At 39.3% G+C, this 18101-nt stretch overlaps 1 protein-coding gene across 8 annotated transcripts in view; it reads left to right on the top strand.

Annotated features, from left to right (window-relative positions):
* Positions 1-18101, top strand: part of LOC117435039 (DENN domain-containing protein 5A-like) — a 52263-nt gene that overhangs the window by 16603 nt on the left and 17559 nt on the right. For 2 of the 8 annotated variants that reach the window (XM_034057915.3, XM_034057912.3), the window contains exons 2-14: positions 963-1034; positions 1686-1795; positions 2192-2840; positions 5995-6182; positions 8620-8943; positions 11124-11345; positions 11982-12216; positions 13830-13980; positions 14597-14690; positions 16287-16418; positions 17022-17174; positions 17418-17505; positions 17935-18019. In XM_034057915.3, the coding sequence (XP_033913806.3) occupies positions 963-1034; positions 1686-1795; positions 2192-2840; positions 5995-6182; positions 8620-8943; positions 11124-11345; positions 11982-12216; positions 13830-13980; positions 14597-14690; positions 16287-16418; positions 17022-17174; positions 17418-17505; positions 17935-18019 (2503 nt within the window). Of the gene's footprint in view, positions 1-962; positions 1035-1685; positions 1796-2191; positions 2841-5994; positions 6183-8619; positions 8944-11123; positions 11346-11981; positions 12217-12619; positions 12710-13829; positions 13981-14596; positions 14691-15080; positions 15189-16286; positions 16419-17021; positions 17175-17417; positions 17506-17934; positions 18020-18101 lie in introns of all 8 variants that reach the window. The other 6 variants (XM_059003047.1, XM_059003048.1, XM_059003049.1 and 3 more) reach the window with 6 other exon arrangements.

Below are 18101 nucleotides of genomic sequence, written 5' to 3'. Positions count from 1 at the left end.
AATAGGTTATAAAATAAATAGTGGTTGCTGTAAATGAGTAATGCATCTTTTCTGTGCCTGATGGTATAAGTTAGAGGTGTTTCCCAGCCATGCTTTTGACACTCAAACATATCAAATAAAACCATTTCTCTTAAATGTTGTATGTGTACCTTAGGCACTCCTCGCTTCAATTATCAATGGTGTTGCTTGGAGTGGCTGACGTGTCGTAGACTCACAAGATTTTTCTTTCCTAGGTCGCCATTCTTGCAAAGATCCAGCAACTCACAGCATCCCAATCTTACTGATTGATTACCTGATAGTCAAGATCAAACTGATCGTGGTACAAAGCTATTCAGTATTGCAAGAGGGATACTGTAGAAAATTCAGATTTGACCCTTAGCTTAGAGCTTTGGTAATACGTTCCCTGCCAAAACGTGTATGTCCCTGCTTTTATTAATTTGGCAATACTGTGCAGTACATGTACACGTAGCGGTTTCTCTCAAGACAGTTCTGATGGAATGTTTCATTTGTGCTATTCTTTTTTTCTATACTGTTTTCAGCTCATTGCTTCAGGGCTGGCACTGAATCCACTTAGCACCATGTCCAGTGTCACAGCAGAATCTTTGTAATACATTTCAACATGGAGCAGCAGCTCTAAAAACAAACAGTACTTTAAATGGCAAGTGGCTTTATCCAGCCCTGCTGCTGCTGTGATCTTTCCTAACAGCCAGACCTGCTTCACGTCACCAGGTCTACTGGAGGCCTAGGGCAGGTTTAAGAAGTGGTTAATCTATCTATCTTTCTTTAAGCTACTTTAAAAGACGTAAAGACTGCGGACTGCTTCTGATCCTCGTTTGTTGTTAAGAACCAGTCTTGTCGTTCTGTTTGATTTATGATATTTGCATTTGTAATAACGTAGTTGTCTTTACTTTAATGCTCTTGCCACAGCGATGTCATTAATTGTTGTTTTATTTGTTATATAGCATTATGCGAGTTTATACAGGCTTCTAAATTGAGAGATGGGGCCGGACGTTTTACTGCGAGTGGTGATGAAGGTAAAACCCCTTCTGATGGTCCTTCTGATGTCATCTTCTCAGTGCCGCTTGTGACCCTTAATCTTTAACTTTCAACCTCCTTCTTTCACAGCACTCTTTTTTTAAAGCTGGCGTCCTCTGAGAGGGCGAAGACTTGCACGCTGTATACTGTACTGTACCTTGCATATCAAGTAAAGCTGCTTATGTTGCTTTGTCATTGTAATTTCCCCCTCAGCAGATACTGTATGTGCACATCGCCTTCTAAGCTACTGTAACACTATGTTTTCAGACTTCTAAGAAATGTTGTATTGATATAAGTACTGCCACCTTTTATTTTCCATTCGCATTGTTATAACCCAGTTTTATTGATTTGCTTGAACAAACATATTTTAAAGTATATAAACTAATCCTGGCATGTGCAGTACCCATGCGGTTCTTTTTTTAAAGACAGAAAGGTGATATTTGCAATATAAAAGTGGTAGTATCTTATGCAATACTTTTTTCCTTCCCCTTTAAGAAACTTGTGCTGATTTCTTTGTGTCCTGTGAAGGAAGTCTTGTGTCTCGATCTGTTTCTAATTGGCTGTCGCCATGTATTGTATGTAAGTGTGAACCCCCCTCCCCCCCACCCCGGTAAACTGGTTATTAACAGACTCCAATGTTTCTGTTTTAGGGGAGAATTTTGAGCAGAGCCCTTTAAGGAGAACGTTCAAATCCAAGGTGTTGGCTCACTACCCTGAGAATGTGGAGTGGAGTCCTTTTGACCAAGATGCTGTGGGAATGGTTAGTGTCTCTCGAAGACAAGGAAGAAGAAAGTGCTTTGTATATGTTAATGGAATACTAAAGTCTGATCCATAATCCCTGTTAACGAGACCTTGTTTATTAAGTAATAATGTCTTTCTAGGCAGCTGTGTAATTATGATGCTGCACCACTGGTGATGGTAATCTGTTTATAACACAGTGTAGTCATAAATTACAGCAGGGTAATGACAAGGGAAATGCATTAATATACCCTCTACATACAGTATAAAAGTCTGGATTGTTTTTCTATGTTTCTATTTTTATGGGAAGGATAGTTTCACCTCTACATTGTTATTAAGTAAGAAAAACAACGCCCAGTTTCACATTCCTGTGTGGTTTCCATGCAATCTAATGCCTACCCTCTCTGTTTATTAAAAGCTCTGCATGCCCAAAGGCCTTTCCTTCAGGACCCAGGCTGACAACAAAGACCCTCAGTTCCATTCCTTCATTATCACCCGGGAGGATGGCTCCAGGACTTACGGATTTGCTCTTACCTTCTACGAGGAGGTCACCAGTAAACAGATCTGCAGTGCCATGCAGACCCTGTACCACATGCACAACGCGGACCAGTATGACATCCTCCATACCTCACCCAGCGCCGGGAAAGACAGCGCCAGCAACGGGACGTCCATGACGAAACTGCAGCGGTTCAACTCCTACGACATCAGCAGAGACACGCTGTACGTCTCCAAATGCATCTGCTTGATTACGCCCATGTCCTTCATCCAGGCTTGCAGAAAAATACTGCAGCAACTCCACCAAGCTGTGACTTCCCCCCAGCCGCCCCCCCTGCCGCTGGAAAGCTACATCTTCAACATCCTCTACGAGGTTCCCCTGCCTCCCTCCGGCAGATCTTTGAAATTCTCAGGTGTATACGGACCAATTATATGCCAGAGGCCAAGCACCAGTGAACTGCCGCTCTTTGACTACCCTGTTAATGAAGTGTTTGAGCTTTTGGGCGTGGAGAACGTCATACAGCTCTTCACCTGCGCTCTGCTGGAGATCCAGATACTGCTGTATTCCCAGCGTAAGTCTAGTCTTTTCAGTCTCTTCCCCAGAGGCTTCAGTATTGTGTGTGTACCTGTGAAAAGAGGCTAATCGCAGTTCTCGTTGAAGAATGTTTGTTATTTGAATGTCAGGTTGCAGGGCGCTTCTATGCAAAAATAAAAGTCACTCTCAACTCTATTGTTAGAGCAAAAGTGCACAGCAGTATGACCAAATCATACCCGACAAATCAAGTTGAGGACAGTGCTTCTCATCGTTGATCTACTTCAACAGTACATGGATTAGAATGTTTTAACTTTTGTGTTCACTACATGGATGAGGTCCTCAGTCTTTAGTATAGAGCCTAACCTTATACTGTACTTTAATACTGCTTGTGTCACAGATTATATTTATAGCCAGCTAATCCAGTTTAATTCAGGTTCAAGCTACAGTAGAGCCAGATTGGTACTGTAACCCTAAAAAGGTTTTTAGAGTTTAGATCCGGTTATCCTGTCTCATTCTGACAGACAGACTATATAGGATAGTCTTACTAACTTAATGATCTCAGATTTATTGAGCTCATAACAGGAACACCAAGATAAAAGTATAATAGGAAATTGAATTTGCCACTGCAGGTGTGTGGACAAGTGATGTTAAATTACTTGGGAATAGAATACGTACCGTACCATGACATTTTATAAATCACCCCCCAAATATATAATTTCCAACCTGTGAAACCTGTGCTGTGAGCCGTCCCTTAGGAATGTCAGCAGCCAGTTTCAGACAGCAGCAACAAGTAGTCATCATATTACAATTGACATGCTCAGAGTAATTGCATAACCAGCTCATCTATAGGGCAGTATGCGCTGAAGATGTTTTTTAACATCTCTGTTTCCTTTGCTTTGCCTCCCTTTGAGGTATTAAAGATTTCAGGCTAGATTTTCAAAACCATTTACTCCAAATCATCATTAGAGTGTTTTTTGTTTTTTCTGATCAAATCGAATTTCAAAATGAATATAGAAACAACTAAAGTCTTACGAGGCACATCAATTATGTGTCGTTGGCTATAGCATTGAGAATCTAGACCTTTGGGTGTAATTCCCTGGTATGTATTTATTAATGTACTGTGTACATTGGTGGAAGCAACTTCCCCTCAGTCTGTGACTGTCAGACCAGATGCATCCTTACTGAAACAAGCAGAACCAATCTTCATACAATACATGAAAGGTCCAGATACAAACACATGGAAAAGCACTGTCTGGCCTATAAGATAAATATAACATGATTAATTGGACAATTCATAATTTATAATTATCCGATCTCTGTGTAGGGAAAATTAAAATGGGAAATGTGCTTCTGTGATTTAATTAGGTATGATTGTGCTAATTAGCTAACACTTGCGGCATACTCATCATAAAGGTCTTTCAGAAGATATTTGTCTATTTCAGTTCTAATGTTAAAGGTACAGCAACCACGGTCTATGTAGAATAATAATGAGACACACCAGAGCTAGCATTTCACAGTGTGTAAGATCATGTGGTTCTTCCATGTGAATATTATGGTAAAGAACTTATAAAAACAATAAAGCCTGCATCTTTTGATGAGAACAAGGAATTATAAACTGTGATGGAGTCTGCAGTTTTATAAGGAGTAGAATAAACTGAAAGAGATGAGCTTGTCAGGTACTGAAGCTGTAGGGTTGCTAAGCAACGGATCTGTGAAACAGGAGGCTGCCGGTGATGCAGTGTAAATATGATTGGATAGAAATGACATCATCGTTTTGCAGGACTAAACACTGCAGGATTTTCTACAGCATTCTGAAGAATTAAGCAAATAATAAGTGAATGAAGCAAGGCAGGGTGCCATTATACAAAGTGTCAAGCATGGTTAGAATACTGTAGCTCCTTGCTTTAAAAATTAAGCATGGTTTAAAAAAGGAATATTGTGCATAAGTAAGGTGGTAAAAGCCTTTTATACATCCGTTTCCCCTGAGAAACCTTTTATACATCTGCTGTTGGTTTTCACTGTTGCAATTGTATCAATGCCTGCCTTAAATGACCAATCTGCTGCACCTGACTTGATTACTGCAGCAGTAACACTTGTCTGGCATGGATTTCCTTTATCTGAGGCAGTGTGGGAACACAGATAGCCTATGGCAAAGATAGGGAACCATGTTTATTTTAACTAAAATCAATTTAAAAAAAAATATATCTTTAAAAGAAATGACATTATACATTTTTAATTGTACTGCCTTTGCACTCTCCTTTGCATTATGATGCCTTAAAATAACACCCCATCTGTCCTTTCTTTATGATGTCTTTATATCAGACCTGTGTTTTCAGGGTTAGATGTCCATTCCTGAGTCAGACATGCTGTGTCTGATAACTGTAGCAGAAAGGGATTCAGTTATATAAGACATGAGTCTAGTGCTGAGTAGCAGGAGAGGATCCTGGCTCTGCTTTATTTAGCAGTACTATCCAGTCAAAGCAGTTTAGTGGGAAACTAAAAGGAAACATGATAGAGTTAATACAATGTAATCTTATATCGCTGCACTTGCACTCAGGGAAGGAAATAAGACTTTCAGTGCAAAGCAGTCTGAGCCAGACCAAGCCTTGCTTTGATCTGCTGTCACGTGTTCTCGTGATCTCTACTGTTTGTCATCATAGGAATAGGTTTATAAAATTTGAAGTGGACCCTAACTGCTGCAAAATATCGAGAGTGGTTATGTATGACTCATTAAAAAACAAATATCCAAACTTCCTGGGGTACTTAATATGATGTTTCTAGTACCGGTATAACGCCACAGTGTTTATATTGGCATATTGAAGATTTCACTGAAGGTTGAATGTATTTCGTTTGCTGCTAAACTGTAATGATTAGGTTGTTTGCAAACATCAAGGCTTTGTCAGTTGTGGTATTTGAGGGTTACCTTGTTCCACTTTATGAGAACATACTTATTTGATGCCAACTTTAGTGATGTTAGAATTGCAACCCATTTCAAACTGTGATATTACACTTTTCAACCTATTTTATTATTATTATTATTTTTTTTTTTTTTTTAGTGAAGTACAGTTGTGATTTGCGTGCAGTCACATTGTGCTTTCAGTCCTTGACTGTATCCCTTCCTGAACCTAGCATGTCATATCATAGTGTAGCCACCACCGGGTGTGAATAACAGAGGGAGGTTTCTGTTTCAGATTACCAGAGATTGATGACGGTGGCGGAGAGCATCACAGCCTTAATGTTTCCATTCCAGTGGCAGCACGTCTACGTTCCCATTCTCCCTGCCTCGCTCCTGCATTTCCTGGACGCCCCTGTACCTTACATGATGGGCTTGCACTCCAACGGACATGACGACAGGTCCAAACTGGAGCTCCCCCAGGAGGTGAGAGGGTGTCACTACAGATCAGTGGAGATCAGCGGTGTAGTCCTAAATATTGATTTTCTTAAAGAATTATTATTATACAAATTCACATTTTATTTGTATAACGAACTTCTTGAAACACATAAGATAGGTAATGCATTTATCTAATTTCTACACACAGTTGTAGTCCGTGCAATGTTGCTGTTGTCTTCGTGGGCATTTTTAGCCTTCTTAAAAAAGTAGTGTGTAATAAAAGAAGCTCCTAGTGGTCTTTTCATTGCATCAAGAGGACTACTGACTGAATCAAACTATACCACTGCTGCCTATAAAAAAAAAATATATAGTACCATTTACTTGAATTAAAACCTCCATTCATTTTGTCAAATTAGAAACTACCTGAGAATGAAGAGGTGTTTTTTCTCTCCTTTCAAGACATAGGAGTTAAGTCAAGACTGGAATAAAGATCTGCCCCCTCAGATACTGTTTTAAAATAATAAAAAACAACAACGGTTTTGACGTGAAGTATTTGTCTTTCGCGTTGTCATATTATTTTTCTTCACCTTTTAATGACAGACCAACAAAGAGATTGAGCACTGCGCTGTCGTGCAGATCATTCCTGATCTGAGACTCGTGTCTCCGGAAGCCTCAGTTTCAGTTCTGCTCTTTGCAGCTTACTCAAGGTATCTGTTTCACACATGTGCAATCCTAACAACTTCTCACTCTGATTACTGGTGACAACAAGAGAGTTTCCAAAACAGTCAGTGCTTTTTTCATTACAGAAATTCCAGCGAAGTCAAGTCATTCTGCCCTGTCAGAACGGATTACTGTATGCCTGGAAATGTAAAATGGTTATGTTGCTTGTTTAAAATGCATACATTTTTTTATTATTATTATTTATTTTATTTTTTTTATAAATTTTGAATTAATATTACTTTTCTCCCCAATTTGGTAAGCCCAGTTATTGTTTATTTCAACCCGGCTCACCCCTGTGCTGACTCGGGAGAGATGAAGATGGACACACGAGTCCTCCGAAACGTGTGCCGTCAACTGACCGCTTCTTTTCACTCTGCAGGCAGAGTGCCTTTACCAGATGCGCCACTCGTGAGCCCCAAAATGCATACATTTTAATGCTGGATTTTAAAGATATCTTTGCATTTCCAGGTAGACTTGCAGACGCTTTTAAATGTTGAGAGTTTCCCAGATTGTTAAAGATCAATGCCAGTAGGGGAAAATTAAACAGAGCCATAAAAAACGAATTTCCCTGCTTGCGTTCGTTCCAAAAGAATATACAATACTGCCAAGTATCTGTTCCTGCAGAGAGAAAGAAGCACATTTTTGGGGAAATACGGTTATTTAAATTACCTGTTTCTTGTGCACCAGAGCACTGTGATTGTGGATGCTTTTGTGATTGCTGTGATCACTTAACCCTAATGTGCCAGTAAATGTTTTCTCTTGGTTGCGGTTTCACTTACAAGGGCCCAGTTTCCTCAATAGAAAAAACTAAGATTGTAAACCCAAAATATACAAATCCACCGGAACTACTCTCACAGCTGCCCATAGCTTCAGGATTCCTGAGATGCCTCTAGAAGCATGTGATGTGTACAGTATGTACATTTCTATAGCAATCGGTACAGTCCCTGTAACAGGATAATATTTTCCTTAAACAGAGACCGGTTGAACAGAAACAACTTTACCAGGGCATTTGCAAGCTCAAATAAAATACAAAGCAATGTGTTCGGGCCATGCTAATCAATTCCATCTGCTCCAAAAGTTTATATTAGGAGACCCAGAAAAGTGGGGGATTGCCAAATTAATTGGAACTATGCCGCAACACTACAGAGATTCTGAAGTATTGTAGATTGGCGCTGTAAAATAAATCTTGCTGACAGACTGAAAAGCAACATTGTGTTTTAATTTAAAGAAAAAACTATAAAATGTAGACTAATAGAAACAAAGCACAGCAGATAGAGAAAAAGAGCATCAGTGTTTGTCTTGCAGCAGAAAGTGACCCTGTTGTTTTTATTGACATGTCTTTGAGGCAATGTCTGGAGCTGTGTAATTCTGTTCATCTTTGATACGTACGACTATTGACAGCCTGTGACGAGCATATATTTGTTTCATTGGATTCAATAAATGAGTTATGTCATTGATGCTGTGTCCACAACATTAGGGATTGAGTGCCTTGGGGGAGTTCCAGAGAACTCTAAGCAAATTAGAGTTCATATTTTTTGGTTTCCATTTTAAGCTGGTTTTATAAAAGGGACAGAAAATGGCACGAAAAAAAGAAAAACACAAAGCTCCTCTGTGGCTGCCAGAAGGTGGATAGTTTGCTGCTTTCAGATGCACAGTGACCCCTAGTGCCTCTCTCAGCAAACTACGCTTAATCTTTTTGTTTTGGTTTGATTTAAATGCATTGTATGGCAGGACAGCGACTTTTATTTCTATGCTTTTTTTTCAGGCCAACCTGTGTTTTGTGGACGTCGACAACCACTTCATTGAACTGCCCGAGGACTTGCCGCAGTTTCCCAACAAACTGGAATTTATTCAGGAAATCTCCGAGATCTTGATGGCTTTTGGAATACCTCCAGAAGGGAACTTGCACTGTAGTGAAAGTGCCTCCAAGCTGAAAGGTCTCCGGTCCAGAAACATCGCTTCTGACAAGCGCAATGGGAACATTGCAGGCTCCCCTATGAACTCCCCTATGAGCAGCCTGCTGAAGGAAAACAAGACCATAGCCAGGCTGCAGGCTCTCGTCAAAAGAACTGGCGTCAGCTTAGAGCAGGTGAGCTCACTGTTGTGGCTGTGCCACTCGGTACTTTTAAATCCATGTCAGAACCGCAGGGTCCCTCAGTCATGCCCAGTTTTAGAAAACGAATCCTGGGTGAGAGTTTACTACGTTCTTCATCAGAAATCAAATCGTGTTGGCTTAAAACAAGCTACTAGAATTGTTTTCTTGTTGCAGTTGCAGCAATTATTAAAACATGTGCAAACTTTAACGTTTGGGTTTGCTGTCAGGCAGTGCTGTGAATTGATCCTGCAGTACTCTGCTTTGTTGTGCCAGGTCCTCGGGTTAATGAAGCTCTTACCAACAGCTGTTCTAATAAACAAATACAGACAGCTGTGCTTGGCTGATGTCCCCAATAATCAAGCTTCCAGACTGCAGCCCTGAAATAAAGAATCTGCCAGGACTTGTACAGTAATTGTGTTATAACTGGTTTCAGTTAACTGAAGGTTTCATAATGTAATCTAGGGCAAAGGGTTTTAATCGCATTAACATGCTGACTGTGGCGTGGTCTCCTCCGCTATCGAGGATTCAGAACCATGTTTCTAGTATTCTTTGTTTTGCTTTCTCACTGTTCACTTATGCTGGATTCAATGTGGCACCCTCACTGAGGCGAACACATTTCAATTCCTGGAGTTGTAGAAACTGATATCCTTTGGGTTTACCGTAGAATTTTACACAGCGACTCACAAATGTTTGCAGAAGGAATGCCAATGAGCGTGTTCCTCTTTGGTGAGCTGTTCTTGTTTGTCTGCAACAGAGAGAGGATTGACTAGATTTAGAAAGGCAGTCTATTACAGAATCAGGTTTACATCCGTTCACGTTAAATGTATTTTATTGTCACAGAGAGTTTAGCGGTCACAGATACAATTAAAAAGGTGAGTGGAAATCGGGCTACAGGCTTATCATTTGTAGATGCTGGTTGTGTAATTTAATGTCGTAACATAAAAACCTTTAAAACAACGTCAATCTTGCTTTGGCCCACGGTCAGTAAAAGTTTCACAAATTCAAATATTCAATCACAATAATGTATTTTGAATGAATTGATTCAAGATTATAATGATGACATATTCTTTGTCATTTTCTTTAGTCATCGCCAGACATTGAAGAAAATTGCTACTGTGTATCTTAACTCAGAGGAGTACTGCACAGTGCTCTCTGTAAAACGATGAGAAAGATGAAATCAGACATTGCCTTTCCCTTTGATCAGGAGTTGTTCTGTTGTTTCCTAGAATACTGTGATTCCTTTCCAGAAGGTAAATGGTCCCTGGATACTTCTTGTGAAGTGCACATAAAAAGAGAACACAAGCCCAAGCACGCTTATCAAGGAAACAGAAATAACTGACATTCATAAAACCCTAAATGGTATAGATAGTTAACCCACTACTTAGGTCACTACTTCAAATTTAACAAAGAGAGTAGAATGAGAGGGCATAAATGGCAGCTTAGTAAACATACATTTTAGAATAGAAGGTTTACACAGAACGTTATAAATGCATGGAATAGCCTTCCATTAAACTAGTTTGGAGTTGGAGTTGATCGGATTGTCTTCCCATTCCCATTCTTCACTCCTGAGTGATAAATCATTGATGCGTGGAACACATGCATTTATTCTGTAATTGTTTCTCTAAATAAGTATGATGAAATTGAGAATCAATGATGGCACTTACGGTAATTACAGCCCAGTTTGCCTTTTGATCCGATGAAAGCATTGCACCCACAAAGCTGTAAACAAATGCAGTTACTCACCAACTTTTTGTAATTGTGTTGTTTGTGTTTTGGAATGAACTGCTTTTGCTTGACTCCTGGGTCTGTTTGTCACCTGTGCCTCACAGGCCTGACATAAACATCAGCCATACCACTGTAAAGTTTGCTTGTATTACTAATCTGATGATATATTTACCTTGCATTCCATTTAGGAATTTAGGAAGAAAAATGGTATTGTGGCAACTATAAAGCATTTGTACTTCGCGAATCTTACTACCCTAAGATTCCTAATAACTGTCACAGCCCTGTATAAAGACCCACTTCTGCATGTGGAGTTTTGTAAACATGGCAGTTTACTCCAGTAAGTGCACACATTTCCAGCACTGAAGCCCTGCTTTTCCAGTGTCTTGTTCTGGAAGTGTAAGACGGGTCCTGTTCTGCTTGTGGGAGCTCACGAGGCTTTGTCTGCGCAGCTCGAGCTGAGGGATGAGGAGGAGGCGAGCAGCAACAAGGACCTGAAAGTGCAGTGTGACGAGGAGGAGCTCCGGATGCACCAGCTCAACATCCAGCTGCGAGAGGTCTTTGCCAACCGATTCACGCAGATGTTCGCAGATTACGAGGTGTTTGTGATACAGTCCAGTCAGGACAAGGAGTCCTGGTTCAGCAACAGGGAGCAGATGCAAAACTTCGATAAAGTACGTTTTAAAAAATATATATATATATATATTTGTATTATTTATTAGTCTGTCCCGTTGAGATTAAAAACCCTGGACAAAGATGCATTGCAGGTGTGCATTGAGCAGTTTCATTTCTATAATTGGCCAGTTGAGGAACATTTGGTTTACTTGACACAATTTAACAGAAGGTGCTTTTTCCAATTCACATTATTATTATTATTATTATTATTATTATTATTATTATTATTATTATTATTATTAGTAGTAGTAGTAGTAGTAGTAGTAGTTTATTTGGCAGATGCCTTTATCTAAGGCCACTTAAAGGTGTTACAGGACAATACAGGGTTACACTGCAAAAACAATATCAAAATACAGTATATATATATATATATATATATATATATATATATATATATATATATATATATATATATCGATACGTTTTCAATGTAAAGCTCTGAATAATTCTACAACAGGGATTATTATAATTATTTGTAATATCAGGGCTGGTGTTGGTGTGTCTACTTAAGGTAATTGATCCTTTTTATTTCATTTTGTAAGTTCTGATTTGAAAGTTGTGCTTTGAAAATTCTGTGGATGACTCTACCCATGCTCCCCTCTGTCCTTGACCTGTAACCTTGCTTCCTCCCCTAGGCCTCCTTCCTGTCTGATCAGCCCGAGCCGTACCTGCCTTTCCTCTCCAGATTCCTCGAGACACAGATGTTTGCTTCCTTCGTCGACATGAAAATCATGGGCCACGATGACGAGGATAAGGACCCCATCATGAGGGTCTTTGACTCGAGGGTGGATAAGATCCGCATGCTGAACGTCAGGACCCCAACGCTGCGGACCTCAATGTACCAGAAGTGCACAGCGATAGACGAATCCGGTAAAGAGGTCTTAGAATGCTGGAAATGCTTTTGAAGGCCTTTGCATTGCCTGTTTTACAATTTTACTGCCTTTTCTCTTTATTTTTTGTAATTGTGTACACGCATTTTATGTTTCAGAACACAGTACATTATCAAGTTGTATTGTTGCCCAAACCTAAATTAATACAAATTCACAATTTAAACATTTTTCAGTTGCATATATTGAGACTGTGTGTACTACAGAAGGTTAATCAAATTATTCACCTTGGGTCTGATTCTAAAGGGAATATGTAGGCTACATGCAAGCCCGAAATAACCCAAAGGGTACTGTATCTTGTTATGAGAAGCCCTTGTACATGTATTTCAAAATAAATGTTGCTGTTTTGTGATTGATTCACCATTGTATCCCATTGCTGTTTTCAGATGTGCTTCTTAAAAAGAGGTTTGAGAATATTGATCTGATAGCCCCGGTACCCCATCCTATTGGATTGGAGAACTATAAGGCTCACCTTAGTAATTATATATTTTATTTTAATCTGCTTATATACCTTGGTGGTGGTTTTTATTTGTGCTAAGCTGCCGTGCATTTTATCAACAGATTTCAAAGTAGTGGTTCCCATATAGAGGATTTAAATGATTAACTATAAGTGAAGACTGTCTGAATTCACCTGGACTGCAAGTTAACAGAGAGTAATAAAACACAAATGATTGAAATACATAGTCCATTCTATTTATTACTGCTCTTCACATTGGTTTCCATGCCACCTGTAGTCTAAACTTTTAGTGGGTATAATCAAAGAAAGGAACAAGATGTTAGAGCAAGTTTTCCATAATATTAATCTGTGAGGAACCCTTAATTGCATTATAAATGAATAGAGGACTGTAGTGTTGATTTTGCTTACTGGGATCATCATTTTGTCTGGATGATTAGATGAAATCATTTTAGATTTTCCAGATAATTTGATGGCATACAAGGTAGCACAGAGCAACGTTTCAACCCGATTATCAATGCTTTAAATGGTGCAGGTGGACAGTTTATCCCCAGGGAGTCGAGCTAAGAATGCACTTCAGGCATGCAGATTACTAACTGTTCAATCCTTAAAGATGCATTTCCTCTTCATGAGGGAACTTCAGACTTTAAATCGGAACACTGTGGCCTGTGTTAATTCTCTGTTCTGCAATTCAATCAAGCTTCCAAACACGCCCCTGCAAAAACAAGCCCCCCCCCCCCAAAAAAAAACAACTCCCCCCCAAAAAAACTTGTGTTAGCATTTAATAACATTTTTATAACACATTTATACCACAGACACTGTATTTTTGGATTGAATCCATTCATATTAATAATATAGCCATATTTTTTAATATCACTGGACAAAAATAGTTTATAAGCTTATTAGATACAATTTTTAAAACGTTCTTTAGGTTTAAATGAAATACATACTTAAGAGTACTATATTTTTAGAACTCTTATGAGTGAAAATGCATCTTTTTTTTTTTTTTTTTTTTAAGAATTACTAACAGGGTGATGTGTCCTGCATGGGTGTGAAACATTTTGAAGAAAATATAATTTTCTGATTGTGAATTTGTGACGACTCAATTTGCGACTAAAATTATTGTGTTATTTGCTTAACAGAAAAAGCCATAGAAATGAGGCTGGCAAAGATTGATCACACTGCGCTGCATCCACACCTGCTGGACATGAAGATTGGGCAAGGGAGATATGAACATGGATTCTTCCCCAAACTGCAGTCGGATGTACTGTCTGCAGGACCGACCAGCAACAAGTAAGTCAGAGGGATCTGCAAGAAAAGAAAACTGTTTATCCTGAAAGAGGAATGGGAATCAGTGACTTTCAGTATAACGTTTTAACACCTACTCTCATGTAGTGGAAATCATGAGAGAAGAGTGCACATGTGTTCTGTAATGCCACTGATGACATATTAGAGGATTGCTAGAATGCACCTTATATGGAGATTCCTGTTTATATTTAGCCACAGTGACCCTACATGGCATTTGTTTTCATTTATTTTGTATCCTTGTTTTTTTTTGTCTAGATCCCACAATAGAGCTGCGTTTGAATCCCTTCCCCTGTTCCCTTCCTGTCCCACACTTCAGCAGATTGACTTTAAATGCAATAAGTGGACCCAAAACTTTAATAGATAATAATTAATAAAACAAAGCATTGCCTTTAAGACAGATATTAAGTGCTCCAGCACCTGTATAGATAAAAAGACACAGCTTGCTTATCGGACAATAGACATCCTGTTTGTAATACAGTTATCTATTGAGGCTGTCAAGGTTTGCATTACATTGAATTGTTTTGGTGTTTGCAACATTCTTGCTTCTGCATGCTCCTGCAGTATAATAATGCAGGGATGTATTTCTCTTTATGCGTGTCAGATGGGCAAAGAGGAGTGCTCCTGCACAGTGGAGGAGGAAGGACAGACAGAAACAGCATGCTGAACACCTGTACCTGGTCAATGATCAGAGAGAGGTAGGCACTGCAGTGGCTGCTAATGCAGCACCTAATTCAACATCTTGTCAGCATTCTGGACTGATTAGAGAGGCTCTGTTCACTGTGCCGGTCATTGCTAGTCATTGCTAGCTCTTGTATCCACTTAAAATATTCTATGGACCAGTAGTTTTGAAATCCCCTGTATGACAGTAAAATGAATGCCGCATTCATCAACACTAAATCCTGAACCCTCCACTTACAAAAACAGCTTGTTTCTTTTTTCCTTTGCTTCTTAATTCTACTTTCAATTTGTACAGCCCTGTCAGTTATTTTGCTTGTTGGCGTGCTTGCTTGCTTTATGCTTGTTGTTGTACTTACACAGTCTTTGCATGTGCTGTCTTTCTTTCTCATCTCTCCTTTAAACCTCAGCATGAGGATTTTCTCATCTCAGAGCTGCCGTTGCTGTTTCATTTAGAATGGGGCTGGCATGAGCATCCTCTCAGGCTGTCAGTCAAATCTGTGTCACAGTTTGATCTGGTACGTCCCGGGGAAGAACATGCACTGTTGTCCGGTCAAGGTCAAAAGTGCATGGTCTTGTATTATGTGTGGCTCATTGTACTGCAAAAGGGCATTAAATATTGATACTGTAGCGCTGCACCAGAGAAAAGTTAAATGTATTAAAATACATTTAAGGTGATATTTTTGTTTAGATTATTGTTATCAACATTGCTTTTCACAGTGCATACCGCTATTTAACTTATAATTCTATAGCAGTCTCCAGGAAAGACCTCCACTCCACACAGAAGACCTGCACACTGGTCTTGGGTACTCTGTTGGTGTTATGACTGTATTGTTATTTGGTGCTGAAAGGGTGAAATGGAAATAGATATTATTGCAGTTCAGATGTATCATCGTGGCTGCTGCTTACCTGAGATGCTGCCACGACATCTTTAGTGTTGGAAAGGCGAGGGGGAGTGGAACACACATCACCCATAGTGTGAACCACTGAAACGTGAATTCATTAAATTGATCTTGCTTGTTGATTTGTACATGGAGTGTTACCACTAGAGAGAGAGGTCTTGTTCGCAGGGTAAATGACAAGGCATTCAAACACTGACAGTCTCTTGTATTTTAATCTACTGTAAATATTCAAAGAAGGGAATTCAAATAACATTTTTTAATACTTTGTAACATGGCATATTTAAATCACTGCATAAAGCTATTGTCCTTCCTGTAGTCCAACTGCAACCCAAGCACATTTCCTGTTTTTGCCTGTTAAACAAAATGAGACGTGTGTTTTTAAAAGGACACAGAGCTAACGAAATACCAGTGAATCTTAAATATGTACCATCGCTTCGTAGTTATGAATACCAAAAGAAACTTAATAAATTCAATGACATTAGGAAAGGCTTCTAGTCTAAATGTTTGCCATTGGTTGCATGAAGTTTATTTTAGTATTTCTAATTGTTATGTTGATAAGGTATCCCATGTTCCTATATTAAAGATATACACGTTATGGTTGACATGGATTCGATTCTCGAATGGAATTTTTTTTGTTGTAAAATGTCAATCCTACACTACTTTCTCTGTCCTTTACGTAACCTGTAATGCTCAAATTGTGAACTGTAATTGCAGAAGTACATTCAAGAAGCAAGAAACCTGGGAACTACAATTCGCCAACCAAAGCTGTCCAACCTCTCCCCTTCTGTGATTGCTCAGACCAACTGGAAGTTTGTGGAGGGGTTGCTGAAGGAATGCAGAAACAAGGTATTTAATCTCTCAAACTGTGCTGCGTGTACTGGGTTGACTCCTTTGTGTCTAGTTGCTAAATGTGACCTTTATACAGTGGGGTTTAGATCAATTAGCATTACACTGCCACCAGCATGATGCTATGGAAACCATGTGGAATTTGCTGTATAATGTAGCTCTGTAGAGCATATAAGCAGATTCCCACAATAGCTATTTTTTTGTATTTTGCAGTATTGCCTTCTTAACATCAAATCCAATGGACCCATCACTAAAGTTGACTTCCCTAAAGGGATAGCTTACAGTTAAAAGTGTTAAACAATTCAATCAGTAGCCCATATAGATCTGAGCCGATGGTTGCAATGTTGGTCTAGAAACAACATAATTAGTCAGTGTGCAAAGCTACACAACAGAAAATCAAGAAACCAAAAGCTTACAATTATTAGTAATTACAATCATGTTTTGGGAATCTTTTTATAAGGGCGCTTCCAAGACAGAAGTAACACAAGAATCTGTTAATGAATTCCAATAGCAAGGTTCTGGAAACAGGAAAGCGTGAGCTGACCCAAGCCTTGATGGATGAGTTGCAATGCAGTGTTTTCAGACATCTCTTCTCTCTCGCAGACAAAGAGGATGCTGGTTGAGAAAATGGGTCGAGAGGCGGTGGAGCTGGGGCATGGGGAGGTCAATATCACAGGGGTGGAGGAGAACACACTCATAGCCAGCCTGTGTGATCTGCTGGAGAGGATATGGAGCCATGGGCTGCAGGTCAAACAGGTAAGAATCAAACACATTGCCTTTGGCCTCGAGGTGTGGTGCTGCTATGGGTTCAAGAAACACTAACGGCTTTCTATTCTTCTATTAGTTTTTATCCAAAACTAAATTCATGATTCCGTTTTTTATTTTATTTATGGGAACAAACTTTCGTAGAATCTTTCGGTGGTGTTCTAGATTTCTGCTGATTTTTATATATATATATATGTTTTTTCATAACAGTGTTCATTTCTTTGTCTCTCCTAGGGTAAATCTGCCTTGTGGTCCCACATGTTGCATTATCAAGAAAGCAAAGAGAAAAAAGAAGCCACTTCATTGGGCTTGAGTACCTCAGGTATGGAGGGATGCTTTTTGTCTTTTTATAAATTAACCATTGTAAATAGGTAAGTGTATATAAGCTGATCATTAACATATCAATAAGCTAGTTGTTAATAATTAATAAATCAAAAAGTGGCCATTAAAATAAAGCACAACCCTGCAATCTCCTTTCATTGCTACACATTTTATTGATATGCATTCATGTATCACTTAAAAGGATCAAGCACTGCACAGCCTTATATAGTTATTTTTCTTTGAACACCTAGACTAGCAAGAAAAAAGCGAATTATTCATGAATGTGTTTTCTATTGAAATACACAGAAGGTATGAGCATTTGCGTTAAATAGGAACCAGCTGGACATGTGGAGAGGAGAGAGCAGTGAATCTGACACCTCCCTGCGCTGCCTGGGTAACGTTCAACACAAAGTTTCATTGTGTCCTTTAGGCCTCATCCATGACCCTGAGAGGAGGAAATCCGACACTGGGCTTGTGATGCCACCACTCAAGGTCTCGCTCATAAAGGATATGAGGTGAGTGGGGGTTAGATCTCTCCTGACTGGAGGTTTTGAAAGGATGCTCCTGAGTGTTCTTTAATATTCCCAGCTGATTTTA

The sequence above is a fragment of the Acipenser ruthenus genome, chromosome 28 (assembly GCF_902713425.1).
Source record: "Acipenser ruthenus chromosome 28, fAciRut3.2 maternal haplotype, whole genome shotgun sequence".
NCBI classification, from domain to species: Eukaryota; Metazoa; Chordata; class Actinopteri; order Acipenseriformes; family Acipenseridae; genus Acipenser; species Acipenser ruthenus.
The sequence above is the reverse complement of the archived record's forward strand: the minus strand, read 5'-3'. Positions and strand labels throughout refer to the sequence as shown.